Genomic DNA, 15,894 nt, shown 5'->3' on the forward strand with positions numbered 1-15,894 from the left:
GAATACTGTAACATAACAATGTTGAAAAAGTGAAGTGCTGTGAATACTTTCGGGATGCACTGTATATATATATATATATATATATATATATATATATATTTGAATTCATATATATTCAAAATTCATTCTGGCACTCTCACACACATACATTCTCCTTTCTTATACATATATTTCTACTCTCACACACATTTACATTCTCCTTTCACGTACATATAATTTCTACACTCACACATACATTCTCCTTTCACATACATATATTTCTACTCTCTCACAGACTTACATTCTTCTTTCAAATATGTGTATATATATATATATATATATATACACATATATATATTCCCCTCTCACACTTTCACGTATACATTTGTACTCTGACACACACTTACATTCTCCTTTCACATATATTTCTACTCTTACACACTTTCATTCTCCTTTCATTCTTTTATTATAAATAATAGCTATCTAAGAAGAAAATGTATGTATATCTGAAGAAAATATGTGTATGGAAGAGAAGAATGTATGTGTGTGTGTGTGAGAGAGTATAGTGGAAACGGAAGGGGTATAATGGAAACGGAAGGCAGGTCAGGCGCAATCATCACGTGACTTCTCAGCGCCGCCCTGCTGACTTGGTGCATTTTTCTGATGAAATACAGGGTTGTGTATGTTTTATTTCATCTATAAAATCATTGCTGTGCTGTAAATCATTTTATTTAATGCAAAGCAAACTATAGGGATGTGATGTCAGTAAACAAGTGTTGCATCTGTCTTTTGGATGAAGGAAACACTTGATGCCTTGCATAAAATTAGCAATTTATTCCTAAAGATACTGAATATAATTACTTTGGATATTGAAATGTGTTCTCAGAACTGTGCACTGATTGTTTATGGGCAGGTTCTGGAAGCAGCCACAGCATCTTTCGGCTATGAGTGAGGTGGTGGTCTGAAATTAGTTCCACCACCGAATGCGAGCCCATCTCCGGCAGGAGAATCAGCATAGTTACGGCGGAAACTGGACGGGACTTTTGATCTAAAAGTGATTTGAATTTTTGTGATTTGATTTGTACTTTTAGACCTAATGTATCATTTTTACTTCTAAAATGTTTGTTAAACGATTTTAAATGTGAGCAATATTTTTAGGCATGGTAAAAACTATATAAAATAAGCTGTATTAAGAACTGTATCGAAAATAAAGTTGTCATAAATCAGTAGTTGTGTGGAGTATTTTACAAATGTTTAGATCAGTGATTCCCAACCAGGGGTACATGTGCGTGTTCCAGGGAGTACGCAAAAGATTTAGATTTTGCTTGGTTTGTTCAGGGCTGTCACTTAGGCGTAATAGGCTTGCTAGGGGTGCAGTCAGTCGCCCCAGCTTTACCCCAACCTGCCACATTAATCGCTGCAAATGTGTCTATTTACAACGTGATTTTGCAGTATTGAGTATTGTAGCCAAGCACAGGCATTACTGTTGAAAATAATGGCCAATCAGAGTTGTTTAAGTTAGACTCAGCTCAATATCCCTCAAAACACTGAATAAGTTTCTTTTTAGTGCCAGTTTAATAAGTCCTACGCTCACAAATCCACTCATAAAAAGCATAGTAGACACATTGTAATTTAAAGATTTATTTGAAAGACTTTGTGACTTTTCCTACTTTAGTACATTCTGGCCCTGTTTCACCGACAGAGCTTAGACTAAGCCCGGATTAGGCCTTAGTTCAATTAGGGCATTTAAGTAGCTTTTATAAACGCACCAGAAAAAAAAAAAAAAAAAAAAAAAAAAAAAAGTACTAGAAAAAAAACTTTACTGGTGTGCATCTTGAAACAAAACAATAACACTGGCATATTTTAAGATATGTCAGTGCAAGTTGCTTTCAGTTGAAACAGCTCAAACATGCATTTTAGTCTAGGACTAGCTTAAGCCTTGTCTGTGAAACCGGGGGAAAGTGCTGAACTTGGAGAGTGGAAATGGCTAATATAAGCCAATAAGTGCTTGTCTGCCGCCATCTACTGGTTATAGTTGTATTTTTCGTGTCTTTTTATTTTTAAATAAAAGTGTTTGTTTTCCATCAAATGTTGGATTTCCTACATCTTGAAACTTTCAGTTTTACAAATGAGAACAATCTCTGAAGGATGAATAAATAATGTTTTTTGTCATCATATTCAAAATAACATTTGAAGTGCTGGAATGTCCAATTACATTACATTGTGTTTCTTATTCAAATGTTCCCAATATTTTCAAGTCTGAATTGTAATCAATAAAACTGGTTCATTGGTAAATTAGGTAATTGTGACAACTGCATTAAAATATAAACGCTGCATTTACTTTGGTTTAGTGTCGATAAAGGGGAACTTAAGCCTTATTGATGGAGTTATGGGGGTACTTGAGGCTAAAAAGGTTGGGAACCACTGGTTTAGATTATTTAATCTGTAAGTACTAAATAAGCTATATCATAGAAAAAAAATAAATAAATAAAATTAATTAACCCCTGTAATGATGGGTCGACAGAATGTGGATCCATTTGCAGCTAGTTTATTAAAAGGACTTACAGAGTAGACAGGGCAAAGGCAGAGGCATAAACAGTAACAGGCAATGGTCGAGGCAGGCGGCAGACGAACAGAAACAGGGTACAGGCAAGGATCAGGGCAGGCAGCAAACAATCACAGTCCAGGAAACAGGCAAAGATCAGGGTAGGCAGCAAAGGGTCGCAGGGAATAAACAGTCCAATCGGTAACAGGTAAACAGTCCACAGAAAAACGCTCAGAAACGATCACCACAGCAAATCAAGACTTCACGATGTGTGTGTGTGTGAGTGTGTCTTATATAGTGTGAGTGTGATGCGGTGCAGGTGTGTGTGCAATCAGTCCCAGGAATGAGGGCCCATGGGAAACGTAGTCCGAATGAGAACTGATCAGTATTACGGTGATGGTTCCCTCCGGTGGTCCGGAGGAAGGGCCGAAGGAGCCACATTCGTGACAACCCCTTTATGCTGGGTAAATAAACAACCCAATTTGTAAAATTAGCCCAACCTGTGTTCTGTCCTGTTTACCCAGCCCTTGGGCTAAAAACAACCCAAAATATACACATGTATGTGTAAGGAGAATGTAAGTGTGTGTGAGAGTAGAAATGTATGTATGTATGTATATACACAACATATTATCAATTTATGTTTTCAAATCCGTTAAAGGATTGTTATGCTGCATAAATTAGGTCAGCTGGAACCGTGAACACTTCCTATAACACCATATGTACTCATTACATCAGAAGAAGAATGGCATCTACGCTAATATTAGTCTCTCTGTTTATCCCGAGGTTTACCGTAGTCAGCCAGATCCGGGCCGTATCCAGGTGAGATCGAGGACCTTGACACGACCACAACGCAGCCCTGAAGTGTCAGCAGAGATTGAGTCACCTAGATCATCCATTGCGAAGGCCTCACCGACACGACAGCCAGTGGCACAGTTCCTCAACAAACCGTCCATACCGGCGCGATGAATACGGATGGAATGGATGGAACTGGAATAAATAATTTGACTGTTGCAATCCCGTCGGTTTTCTTCTCCATTTTAACACCTGTTTGCCACCTGATGTCACCTGTTGGAGTTTGGGTTCCTTGCCGCTGTCGCCTTTGGCTTGCTTAGTTGGGGACACTTGACATTTGATATTCAACAGTGTTTTGATCTGCCTGCATTGACACCATTGTATGCGAACTGAACTGAGCTGGATGATGACATCACTGTTTACTCCAGTGCTGATATAGATAAATTAACTAAATTAATAACTATTGATTCTTACATCGGAATGAATCAATACTGAATTTACTTAAGATGGATAATGACACCATTTTCTTTAAGAGCTGTGCAGCCAAAATGATATACCAGTTATCACTGTAAAGCTGCTTTGACACAATCTGCATTGTTAAAAGCGCTATATAAATAAAGGTGACTTGACTTGACTATGTGAAAGGAGAATGTAAGTGTGTGTCAGAATATAAATGTATACGTGAAAGGAGAATGCATGTGTGTGAGAGTAGAAATAGATGTTTGTGAAAGGAGAATGTAAGTGTGTGTGAGAGTAGAAATGTATGTATGTGAAAGGAGAATGTAAGTGTGTGAGAGTAAAATGTATGTATGTGAAAGGAGAATGTAAGTGTGTGAGAGTAAAATTGTATGTATGTGAAAGGAGAATGTAAGTGTGTAAGAGTGCCAGAATGAATTATGGCTTGTACACAGCATTCATACACAGCATTCTCTGTAAATATTTTCATCAACAATACATATTCATATATTTCACCAAGACAATCCACAGTGGGAAAATACATAAACAAGAAACTCAAGCAGTAAACGCATGCAGAAAATGGCCACTTAGAATTTGTTTTTTCCAGATGTAAGGAAATAAGAACCTGTTCAAAAAAGTGTGTTCTTTGACCCGTTTCCTGGTAACATCCATTTGCCAATGATAGCTGTCAAGAATTTATGACCCAGAAACTTTGGTAGGGAGGTCACTCTAGCAACAGATCAATGTAATGGGGGCTAATTAGTGGTTTATTAGGGGTCCTGCTTTGTTCGGATGCACTTTGTTTAGACAGCAGGAAAAAAAAAAAAAAATACTTCCATGAAGATGGAAACAAGATGTAGCTGTAATTGAAGTTACATCTGACCAGAAGATACCAGCTGCCACCAGTTTAATTTGTTAATATTTAACCTGTAAAACTTCTCAGTACGCAACTAATTTTAACTCTTTACAGGGGGAGGTACCAGTATAAAAAGCAGTCCAGATAAGCAAGGACACACTAAGGGAGCACAGTGCAGCTGAGAGGCTTGAACCAAGGTTGAACAAGTCACATCCTTGAACAAGACAGCAGAGATGGCCTCCTCCCAACTTCACCTCACTGTCTCCCTGCTCTGTTTGGCCATGACAGCAGGCATCATATCAGGCAGTCGATCTCACATGATTGTGAACTCTGCGCTACAGGCATCTCATGGCACTTCAGCTGATGAAGAGGTAAGCTTTTAAGGTAATACTCAAAACCTCAATGCATTTGAATAAAAGTAATACACCATCTTGGAAGCACATATTGTTGTTTTAAGGCATAATAAAGTATTGATTCCTCTTTCCAACCTGAAAAAAACAAACAAACAAAAAAAAAAACTTTAATTCTTCAGATGCCAGAGAGATACTCCCTTCCAGAGCTCCAGTGGTTGCTCAGTAACTCAGACCCAGCAGCCATCCAGTCTGACAGCCCATCTCTGGGATTACTACAGAGTGGACTGGACCTAATGAGGAGAGACAATGGAGAAAAAGAGCGAAAGCCAGGCTGCAAGAACTACTTCTGGAAATCCAGAACAGCATGCTAACCACAGGGGGCCAAGAGGTTCAAACCAGAGACAACCACAATCGACATATGCTCGTTCTCTTTCCTGAATCCACACTCATCAAATGACATTCACTGTCTTTGAAAGGAGTGAGCCTGAGTAATTGTAGCCATTATCTGTGAAGAGTGTTCCTTAATCTCAGTATTATCTTGCTCTGAAGCATTGACTGCTTGCAATAAACTGAATACAGCATAAAAATGTCAGCCTGTGATATTTTATTTGCTGTTGGGTTTATATATTAGACGTTACAAGGACGTTACAAAAACAATCTAGGTTCTCAAACATTTTAGCAACACTTTGTTTCAGCATGAAAAAAGTTAAAATATAGATTCCATTAGGGGAAAACAAGCACTTGAATTAATTTTTAAAAATGGATCAGGCTCAAAAAATATCTTTTTTTTTTTTTTTTTTTTTTTTAATTTTCACATATACTGATCTTGCCATTAACAATACTGTACAAATAAGAAAAGAAGAAACTTGTGTAACAATACACACAGGGGTTGGACAATGAAATTGAAACGCTGGCAAATATGTATTTGTGGTTTCACGTCTATGTATTCATGGCCTGGTGGCCAATCTTCAATTTCACATCCCATCAATAAGAGCAGAGTGTAAATATTGAATTAGCAGGGCAATAGCACAGCTGTACATAAAATATTGCAATCCACACAACATAATAGGAGACACATCAGAGTTCAAAAGAGGACAAATTATTGGTGCACATCTCCCCGGTCACATCTGTGACCAAGACAGCTAGTCTTTTTTTGGTGTATCGAAAGCCACGGTACCCAGAGTAATGTCAGTATACCACCACATTATCACTGTCTTTCCCACACCCAGGAGAATTAGTGTGGAGAAGCACCAAAGAAACTGACCACCCAGACTGGTACATGACCAAAGTGAAGCACAGGGGTGGATCAGTAATGGTCCGGGATGTAATATCATGGGATTCTCTAGGCCTAGGGGAGAGCGGGGCACAATGCTTTTTGACTTTCTCAGTTTGTGTAAATCTACTTAGGGTTCAGAGAATTTATTTTGTTCCACATTAATTTCACACGTGTCTGGCACAAATATGTGGCTTTGTTTCATTATTACAGTGTATACTTTTTTCTTTATTTACCCCAAAAGAAGGGAAGTGAAATGTGACAACATGCCCCATAGGTGGGGCACATTGTAACATGTGATAGGGCACGTTGTAACATGACCATATGACAGCTAAAAATGTTATCTGACTTAATTAAAAAAATATACATGACAAACTAAAATATTTTGTCAATAAAAGACAATTATTTTTTTCATATAAAATAATAGCATTTTTTTAGAAATTCAAATTTAAATAATTTTGAAGTTTGACAATGAACACTCTGCAAAACACAGCTATACAGCACTGGTCAAAACAATACACTCAAACAGATGAAGAAACATATCCAGACATTAAGAAAAACAGAGCTAAACAAAAACACTCCTCTCCCTCCACTCACAGCTCTCACAGAGCACTAGATAAACAGACGAGCCAGTACAAATGCTGAACATTTCTTGAAATAATATTTTGTGGATGTTCAGGTTCTTCCTCTCAGTCTTTATTCACCTTTTTTCCCATAGTTTATCAACAGAAATTCATAAAAGTTAATTATGCCACTTATATCGTAACTGTATAGAATAGTATAGTTCTAATAGCGGGGCACATTGTAACGCAGTGTTACAGCGAACTCTATCTGCACAACTGGAATTTAAACCTGGTTAGTGTCTTCTGATAGTTAGTGAAGCATTAAAGAACTATCTAAACTGCTAAATAACAGATCAGAGATTAAAATAATATCAGATTTGTCTAATTTTAAATAAAAACAAAAAATATAGATGAAAAATTAGCTTAAGTACAAAATTTACTTTTGCTATTGTTAAATAAATGTTCAGTGATACCTTCCAAAGATTTTTGAATTTTGGCGCAATTTTTTCTCTATATATTGTCAATATGCAACTAGTAAATACGCTAAGTTTCTTCATGCTAGCGTGTGTGGAAGTATTTAAACCACGTGTGTTACAACTAACCCCGAGTTAGTTTGTGCCCCACGCTCCCCTTCTTCTTGTGCAAGATGGGTGTGTCACTGACAAAGACTACCAAACCAATGGTTCAAATGTCGTACTCTGAAGGTGGTGCCATGTATCAAAATAATGCACCAATACACACAGCAAGACCAGGGGTCCATTCATTTTACAGAATTTTACTGTTTTATTTTGCAGATTTTCCTGTAGCTATTTTGAATATTCTGTAAAAATTACAGAAATATAATGTAAATTTACATGTCCGCTGTAAAATAATGTGAAAAACATGTAACTGTGAAATAACATAAAAATTTCCATTTGTTTTTATTGGACTTAATCACTACTCTTCCACTTGTCAAAGTTCTGCTGCGTTCAATGTTTCGTTTCGTAACGAATTTCTTCTCATAATATCATCTCGTAATATAATAAGCGGACATTTCAACAATGAATAATTCAAATATTCTAAGTGAAGGAATTCCCACCCGGCGCAAGGATACAGTCTCTTCTAAGCACACAGTGAGTGGAGCAGCGGAGCAGACGTTTTCTAAATTTGTCTTTATTATATGTTGTTTCTAACATTTTGAACCGTCTGAATGCCTGAGTCGTTAAACCAATGACTGTGTGTGTTTTAAAGTTTCAAACGGTGCGGGCCGTTAATCATTTAAAATGTTTGTGATGTTTAAAATGACCATCAGTTGACGGTAAGGTGTAGTTATGTTATTTAGTTGACATTATCAAAGTCCTAACATTAGTACCTTATTTTGTTTAGGCTTTCTGTTGCATTTTGTTTCCACTGTAAGTTAGGCCTAACGTTTATTACAAGTGAGGCTCCAGCACTTCCCTCCTCGCACCACCGGAGGGAGCCGTCACCTGAATATTGACTGTTTTCAATTTGGACTTCATTTCCCAGAGGCCCTCATTCCTGGGAATGATTGCACGCACCTGCACCACATGACACACTCACACTTCATAAGCAGCACACACACACACATGTTGCGAAGTCTTGATTTGCCCTGGTGATCATTTCTGAGTGTTTATTGTGGATTGTTATACCTGTGTTTGACTGGACTGTTCCTCATGTTTGATTCTTTACTGCTTGCCCTGACCTTTGCCTGTTCCTGGATTCTGTATGTTTGCCACCTGCCCTGATCCCAGCCTGTCCCTGTTTACGCCTTTGCCTAATCCTTGCCATTGTTGTGTTTGCTTATCAATAAAACTGCAAATGGATCATCAGCTCGCTGATCTCTAGCAGCTCTGTTCAAGCGCCGCTTCCGAGGAGCCTGGTCAGCGCTCCGCCCCCAAGCCACCTGCAGTTCATGCGAGTGCACGGCCTATCCTTTACATAAAGAGCTTTTTTCTAAAGAGCAAATTTCTGCGACGTTGCTTCAAATGTCGTGCCACGATTGTGGCACTCTGCACGCTGATGACGGGCACAGTGAGTGAGTGCGATGTCTGGGCCAGTCCCACGCAGAAGCCGCGCTCACTGGATCGACCTGCTCTCATTGCGAGAGCATGAGTCTTGCCTCCTTGCGCTCGCGGATAGCGTTCTTTTTAGAACGCGACTCTGCCCCTCGCGCCCTCCCGTTTTCTACCTCCCAGGAACCGGTGAGGAAAAAACAGCAGGGCAGAGGATCCCAGCGCTCGGATGAGAGTGAGCTCACGTCGGCTCAGGTCCCGTGTGCCTCACTCTCTCCACAAGGAGAGGTTTCCCCCGTCTGTTTCTCCCACCCAGACCAACGCCCCTCTGCCATCGCGAGCGACTTGGTCTTGTTCGGGGGATCTGATGACGAGCCGCAAGACGACAGCATGTCCCTGGCAGCTTCGGATGCCGAAGAGTGGTCGGGCTCGCTTCCTGACCCCGCCCCCTTGCTGTCTTTGGAGCCGATTGACACCAGGGCATCAATCGATTCAGAGCTCACCCGGGTGCTGTCAAAGGCAGTTGAGCAGCTCGGCTTGGAGTGGTCTGCGCCTGAGGAACCCACACGCAGCCGCTTAGACGAGTGGTTCCTGCCTGGACGTCGTCAAGCGCCTCCTCAGCGGTCAGCGCCCTTCTTTCCTGAGGTGCATGACGAGCTCACAAAGTCATGGCATGTTCCCTACTCTGCCCGCCTGCATCCTTCTGCCTCTCACGCTCTCACCTCTGTGGACGGCGCCGGGCAGAAAGGATATGACAAGCTGCCTCCCTTGGACGAAGCTGTGGCCGCACACCTGTGGCCGCCCACCGCCACTGGATGGAAGACAAAGGCCGCCCACCCATCCAAGCCCTGCTGTACCACCTCGGCCCTCGCTGGACGGGCGTACACCTCGGCTGGCCAAGCAGCTTCCGCTTTGCACTCCATGGCGGTACTCCAGGTGTACCAAGAAAAGCTACTCAGAGACCTGGATGAGGCTGGACACGACTCAGCCACCTTTAAGGAGCTGCGTAGCACCACAGACTTGGCTTTGCGCACCACAAAGACCACGGCTCAGGCTATTGGGCGTTTGATGGCCAGTCTGGTGGTGCTGGAGCGCCACTTATGGCTCAACCTGACGGAGATCAAGAACGCGGATAAGGCCGTTTTCCTTGACTCGCCGATCTCCCCCACTGGCCTCTTCGGGCCCGCCGTTGATGGTTTCGCCGAGCGCTTCACAGCGGCACAAAAGTCGTCCCAGGCCATGCAACACTTTTTGCCTAAATGCTCCAGCTCCTCTGCTTTGAGCTGCCCTTAAGTCTGCGCCAGCTCAGCAGCAGCCGCCCAAAGACAAGCTGCCAGCCGCTAAGCCTGCGCCATGATCTGAGCACAGACGACGCTTGCGCTTGTGCTAGGCGCCACCCTCCTCCGGCGCGACAGGGACCCCGGCCCAAGATAGCGTTGGACCCTGCGCCTCAGAATTCGGCCTGATGGCCAAGAAAGAAAGAGGAGGAGGCTAAGTCCCGCCGCGGCCGGACCACCCTCCAAAACGCCTCGCCCAGTTTTTCTGTCACCCCATTCAGTTCCGGGTGCTCAAGAAAAAATGTTTGTTGCCTGCACAGAGCCTGTTCAAATGCCCTGGCAGTGCACCGCTGTTATAGCGACAAAAACAAAAAACAAACATACTCAAAAAGAGAGCATATTTCCTCTTCCACCCTACACATGCACCACAGTCCCTCACAGCAACTTAGTGCCAGAACTAATTCAGCCCCTCACCACACGGGCCGAGGCCTGGCAGGCCATCCCCGGAGTGTCAGCTTGGGTTTTGAACATAATAAAATGAGGTTATGTACTCCAATTCGCTCAAAGGGCTCCATTTTTCAACGGTGTGGTCCAGACCTCTGTGGAAAGAAAGGATGCGCATGTCCTGCATTCCGAGGTAAATGCCATGCTGGCGAAAGGGGCCATAGAAGTGGTCCCTCCAGCACTGAGTGAGTCAGGGTTCTACAGCAGGAACTTCCTCGTCCCCAAAAAGGATGATGGCCTCCGGCCCAGACAGCTGAAGAGGGCCCTAATAAAGCGCTCATTCAGAATGATCACTTTGAAGCAGATCTTCCCACAAATACGCCAGGGAGACTGGTTCTTTACCCTGGATCTGAAAGATGCTTATTTTCACAGCCAGATAGCCCCCCCATCACAGGCAGTTCTTGAGATTCGCCTTCGAAGGGATGGCATATCAATACACGGTCCTCCCGTTCGGGCTGTTTCTGGCTCCCCGCACTTTTACAAAGTGCATGGATGCGGATCTCTCCTCTCTGAGATGAAGGGGCATACGCATACTGAACTACCTCGACGGCTAGCTTATCCTGGCTCAGTCGGAGGCGGAGCTACTATCCCACAGATCTGTCATCCTTAACCACTTACAGTGCTTGGGGCTCAGGGTCAAGCTCGTTATCCCCCAGCCAACGTGTTTCGTTCCTGGGAATAATTTTAGACTCAATCCAGTCACTCCAGACCGCTCTCTGGCCATTCAGCAGCTTGTGCAGGCCCTTACGCCCGGGGCTTCTCTGCCACTCAGAATGTTTCAGAGGATGTTAGGTCTTATGAGCTCAGCATCTCCAGCTCTGCAGCTGGGCTTACTTCGCATGCGCCCTCTGCAGTTCTGGCTGAAACCACGAGTCCCACCCCTAGCCTGGCAACATGGTCGTTGCTCGCATAGGGTGAACCAGACGTGTGTCACAACCCTGGCTCCCTGGACGGACCCCTGCTGGTTTCAGCAGGGTGTGGCAATCGGGGCGGTGGACAAGAGGAAGGTCGTCTTTACGAATGCCTCCATGATGGGTTGGGGAGCTCTGTGCGACAACCGTCCAGCCTTTGGTGCATGGACAGACCTGGAAAGCAAGCTACATATCAACCACCTAGAAATGATGACGGTATATCGAGCTCTCCAGGTTTTCCTTCCTCTCCTGGTGGGTCACCACGTCTTGGTCAGGTCAGACAACATGACGGTGGTGTCCTTCATAAATCACCAGGGCGGCCTCTCTTCGAAGCCCCTCTTCACTCTAGCAAAAACCATCCTGGAGTGGGCTCAATGCAACCTGCTCTCGCTGAGAGCAGCACACATACAGGGCGTGCTGAACGTAGGGGCGGACATGCTGTCCCGGAGCAACCTTCCCTCAGAGGAATGGTCGCTCCACCCCAGCTCTGTCCAGAGGATTTGGGATGTCTTTGGGAAGGCAGAGGTCGACCTCTTTGCCTCAGAAGACAATCATCACTGCCCAACATATTTCTCAAAAGCCAGGGTTGCGCTGGCCCACGACTGGCCCAGCCTCCTCCTTTACGCTTTTCCTCCAATTGCGCTGATCCCCCAGGTGATCAGACAAGTCAGGGAGGGTGCTCACAAGGTCCTCCTAGTGGCTCCTCTGTGGAGGACCCAACCATGGTTCTCGGAGCTATCTCAGTTATCGCCCCTGGAGCCATGGCCGATTCCCCTGAGACGGGACCTCCTCTCCCAGGCGAGAGGAACAATTTGGCACCCCAGACCCAAGCTGTGGGATCTCCATGTGTGGTTTCTCAACGGGAGCCTGCTAGCCTCCCAGAGAACGTCTTAAACACTATCTTTCAAGCTAGAGCTCCGTCTACAAGACGTCTCTACTCCCTGAAATGGGCTGTCTTTGCCGCCTGGTGTACAGCACGGGGCAAGGACCCATTAACTTGTGACATATCCCAGATATTGTCCTTCCTTCAAGACTTAATGGATAGAGGCCGTACTCCCTCTACCCTAAAAGTCTACGTCGCGGCAATAGCAGCTTCTCACGTTCTTATAGCGGGGCAGTGAATAGGGAGAAACGACCTTGTTGTTCGCTTCCTTAAGGGATCCAGGAGGTTGAATCCCCCTCGTCCCCTCACGGTTCCTACTTGGGATCTTTCAGTGGTTCTTAGAGGCCTTAAAGGCCCTCCCTTTGAACCAATCCAGACTGCCAACCTATGGCCCCTCTCGCTAAAAACTGCCTTGCTGCTGGCCTTAGCATCAGTTAAGCGTGTAGGAGATTTGCAGGCGCTCTCTGTGAGCCCCTCGTGTCTAGAGTTTGGGCCTAACGACTTCAAGGTCGTCCTGAAACCAAGACATGGATATGTTCCGAAAGTCCTATCGACCCCCTTTAGGGTTGTTCTCTCCGCTCTTCCTCTTTCTCAGGATGAACAGGAGCTGAACCTGCTCTGTCCTGTCAGAGCCCTGAGGTCTTACATTGACCGTTCCACCTCGTTTCGTCAGGCAGAACAGCTTTTTGTCTGCTTCGGGGGCCATTCAAAAGGTCTTCCGGTCTCGAAGCCCAGACTTCCCAGATGGATAGTCGACGCTATAGCACTCGCTTACTCCTCCTTAGGCCTTCAATGCCCCTTAGGTGTGAGAGTGCATTCCACGAGAGGTATGGCCTCCTCGTGGGTGTGGTCTTGTGGTGTTTCCATTGCCGACATCTGTGCGGCGGCCGGCTGGGCCTCTCCGTCCACATTTGTCAGGTTTTATAATCTGGAGGTCCCTGCACTTCAGTCGCAGGTCCTTTCTGCATAAGCTTCCCTGCAGTATCTACTTATGGTTCTACATCACGACCGGGTCTGGGAGTAATTTTATTTCGTGCCCTCTTCTTATATATACTCTAGGCCCCCTCCCGGTGCCTTAGTTATGGGCTTGAGTGGATGACTAAAGTACTTCAGTACCCCGTTACATGGGTTACCCTGTTTGAGTGTCGGTTGTGAGCCCTTTCTCAAGTTCTCTGCTCTGATGCTCAGTCGTCCCCCTGCGTAGCACGGCGTGATTGTACTGTCCCCATAGCGTCTTGTCTTATTAATAAACTATATTGATTAATAAGACGAACGACGCAGTACTCTTGTAGTATTGCAAGGGAACATACTCGGTTACTAACGTAAACTCGGTTCCCTTAGAGTACTGCGTTTCTTACCTCATGCTGTCGCTTCAGTCGAATATAATCGATTTGCCACGGTGAGACAGCCGCTTATATAGCCCGAGACCCTGCCCCTTTTGGCGGGCTCGAGCGGGCTCGCTCACCATTGGCTCGCACGTTCCGCGCCGTCATTGGTTCGTTTTCTTAAACTTTATGAACCAATGCACGAGCAGTTCACACTGCGTGATTGTATAAAGGCTTCAGAATCGGAGAAAAAGGAGTTTTCCCCATAGCGTCTTGTCTTATTTATAAACTATATTGATTAATAAGACGACCAACGCAGTACTCGTTCCGTATCTAAGGGAACCGAGGTTACATTAGTAACTGAGTACGTTATCTGCTCAAGCCAACCAGCTTGCGATACACCAACACCAGCTTAACTGGCTGACTTCTCTTACTGAGGAGCTCATCAAGACGCTGCAGGGCCTTCCCTTTTCGTCAATCAACAACCCACTTTGTATCCCACGGACTCAAGCCGAATCTCATTTGTGTGTTCCCTGTTGATCGGACGAGCGTTAGACTGGGCTACCGCTGTGTGGAGAGAGGATGGCTCTACATTCCCTCTTTCTCCCTATTTCTACAATGCTTCAGAGAAGTTTTCGAGCATCCTGCTGGAGGTAAGAGCGCTGGTGACCAATTAATCTCTCTGTGTCAGGGAAGAACCACTGCAGCAGAAATATGCTTTGACTTTCCGTACTCTTGCAGTCTTCCAGTACTTTCATCCAGCAACATAACATCACACTAATCTCATGCAATTCTCACTTGACAGTGGAGGCGCTAGATGGTCGGCCCATAGGAGAGGGAAAAGTGACCCACATCACTGAGGAGATTAGTGATAACTGAAGCCTTGGGTGTACTATATTGTCACAGCTTGTTGAAATTAAAGATGAAAGAAAAGGATCTAAATGCAGCAGCTTACTTTATTTACACAAAAACTCAAAAGGAACAGAATCAACAAAGTGAAATGCGATGTTCAGATTGGAGGATACTGGGAATACTGGTCTGGACTCTTGGTGAGACTTTGTAGCCGGAGCAAATTCTGGAGCAAGTTCATTGGCCAGAACGGATTCGGAAGCAGACTCCGAGACAAGCGCAAACTCTGGAGTGGATTTGGGACTATACTCAGGGGCTGGTGTCGACACTGGACTGCGCTCAGAGACTGGAGTCATCTCGGGACACTGGACGGGGACAGGAGTATCTTGTGTGGCGGCAGCCATCTTGACCGAGGGCCCAGGCATGGTAGCGGCCATCTTGGCCGACGGTTCAGGCGCTGCAGCGGCCATCTTGGCCGAGGGCTCAGGTGTGGCAGCGGCCATCATGGGACAAAACTATGGAAGGGCAGCCATCTTGGGACGAGATTCTGGAAGGCGGCCATCTTGGGACAAGACTCTGGAAAGCAGCCATCTTGAGATGAGACTCTGGAATGGACTCCGAACTGAGTCTCAGGGCAGGAACGAACTCTTGAATTGCTTTGACAGAAACAGACTCTGACTCAGGAACATTCACTGGCTCGGGAACAGGCTCTGGAGGTGCTCTGACAGGAGTAGACTCTTGTGCTGGAGCAGACTCATTGGATGGCCTGGAGTGGGTAAGGGACTCCTTATTACAACTAGGAAGACATTGAACTGTTGAGCTTGGTTTCCTAGCTCTTTGGACAGGGTACAGGGGAATAGCTTGGTCTCATGGTGCTCCACCTCACCGACGGTATACGGTGATCCACACAGGGCCAGCACAAGATATAGGAACTGATTCCCCGTTACATCGGTCCCTTCACCATCCAGTGTCAAATCAACGAAGTCACTTACCGTTTCAACCTACCAGCACAGTACCGTATATCACCCACATTCCACATATCACTGCTCAGACGTTACACTAACCCTCTGGTTTCTCCCTCCACAGGATCTGGTGTTGATGACGTACCTCCTCCTCCTCCAGTGGAATCCGAAGAAGGGTCCATCTACAAGGTGAACACCATCTTTGACTCCCGTAGATGAGCCAGCCACCTCGAGTACCTGGTGGACTGGGAGGGGTTTGGATCAGAGGAACGTTCTTGGGCAGAGGTGCCCAAATTTTTACAACGAAGGGCCAAAAATCAAACATGATTGAGGTCCATGGGCCGAAAGTAAAAG

The 15,894-nt window shown here is 44.9% G+C and overlaps 2 protein-coding genes across 2 annotated transcripts in view; both read left to right on the top strand.

The window, feature by feature from the left end:
- The window catches only part of med1 (mediator complex subunit 1), a 633,161-nt gene that overhangs the window by 490,091 nt on the left and 127,176 nt on the right, over positions 1-15,894 (top strand). The gene's annotated exons all lie outside the window — the stretch shown is intronic.
- On the top strand, positions 4,476-5,580 carry sst2 (somatostatin 2). The gene is made up of 2 exons (XM_051877796.1): positions 4,476-4,999; positions 5,161-5,580. The coding sequence occupies exons 1-2, from the start codon at positions 4,862-4,864 to the stop codon at positions 5,350-5,352; spliced, it is 330 nt and encodes a 109-aa protein (XP_051733756.1). The 5' UTR covers positions 4,476-4,861; the 3' UTR covers positions 5,353-5,580.

Source organism: Ctenopharyngodon idella, chromosome 2 (genome assembly GCF_019924925.1).
Source record: "Ctenopharyngodon idella isolate HZGC_01 chromosome 2, HZGC01, whole genome shotgun sequence".
Lineage (NCBI taxonomy): Eukaryota > Metazoa > Chordata > Actinopteri > Cypriniformes > Xenocyprididae > Ctenopharyngodon > Ctenopharyngodon idella.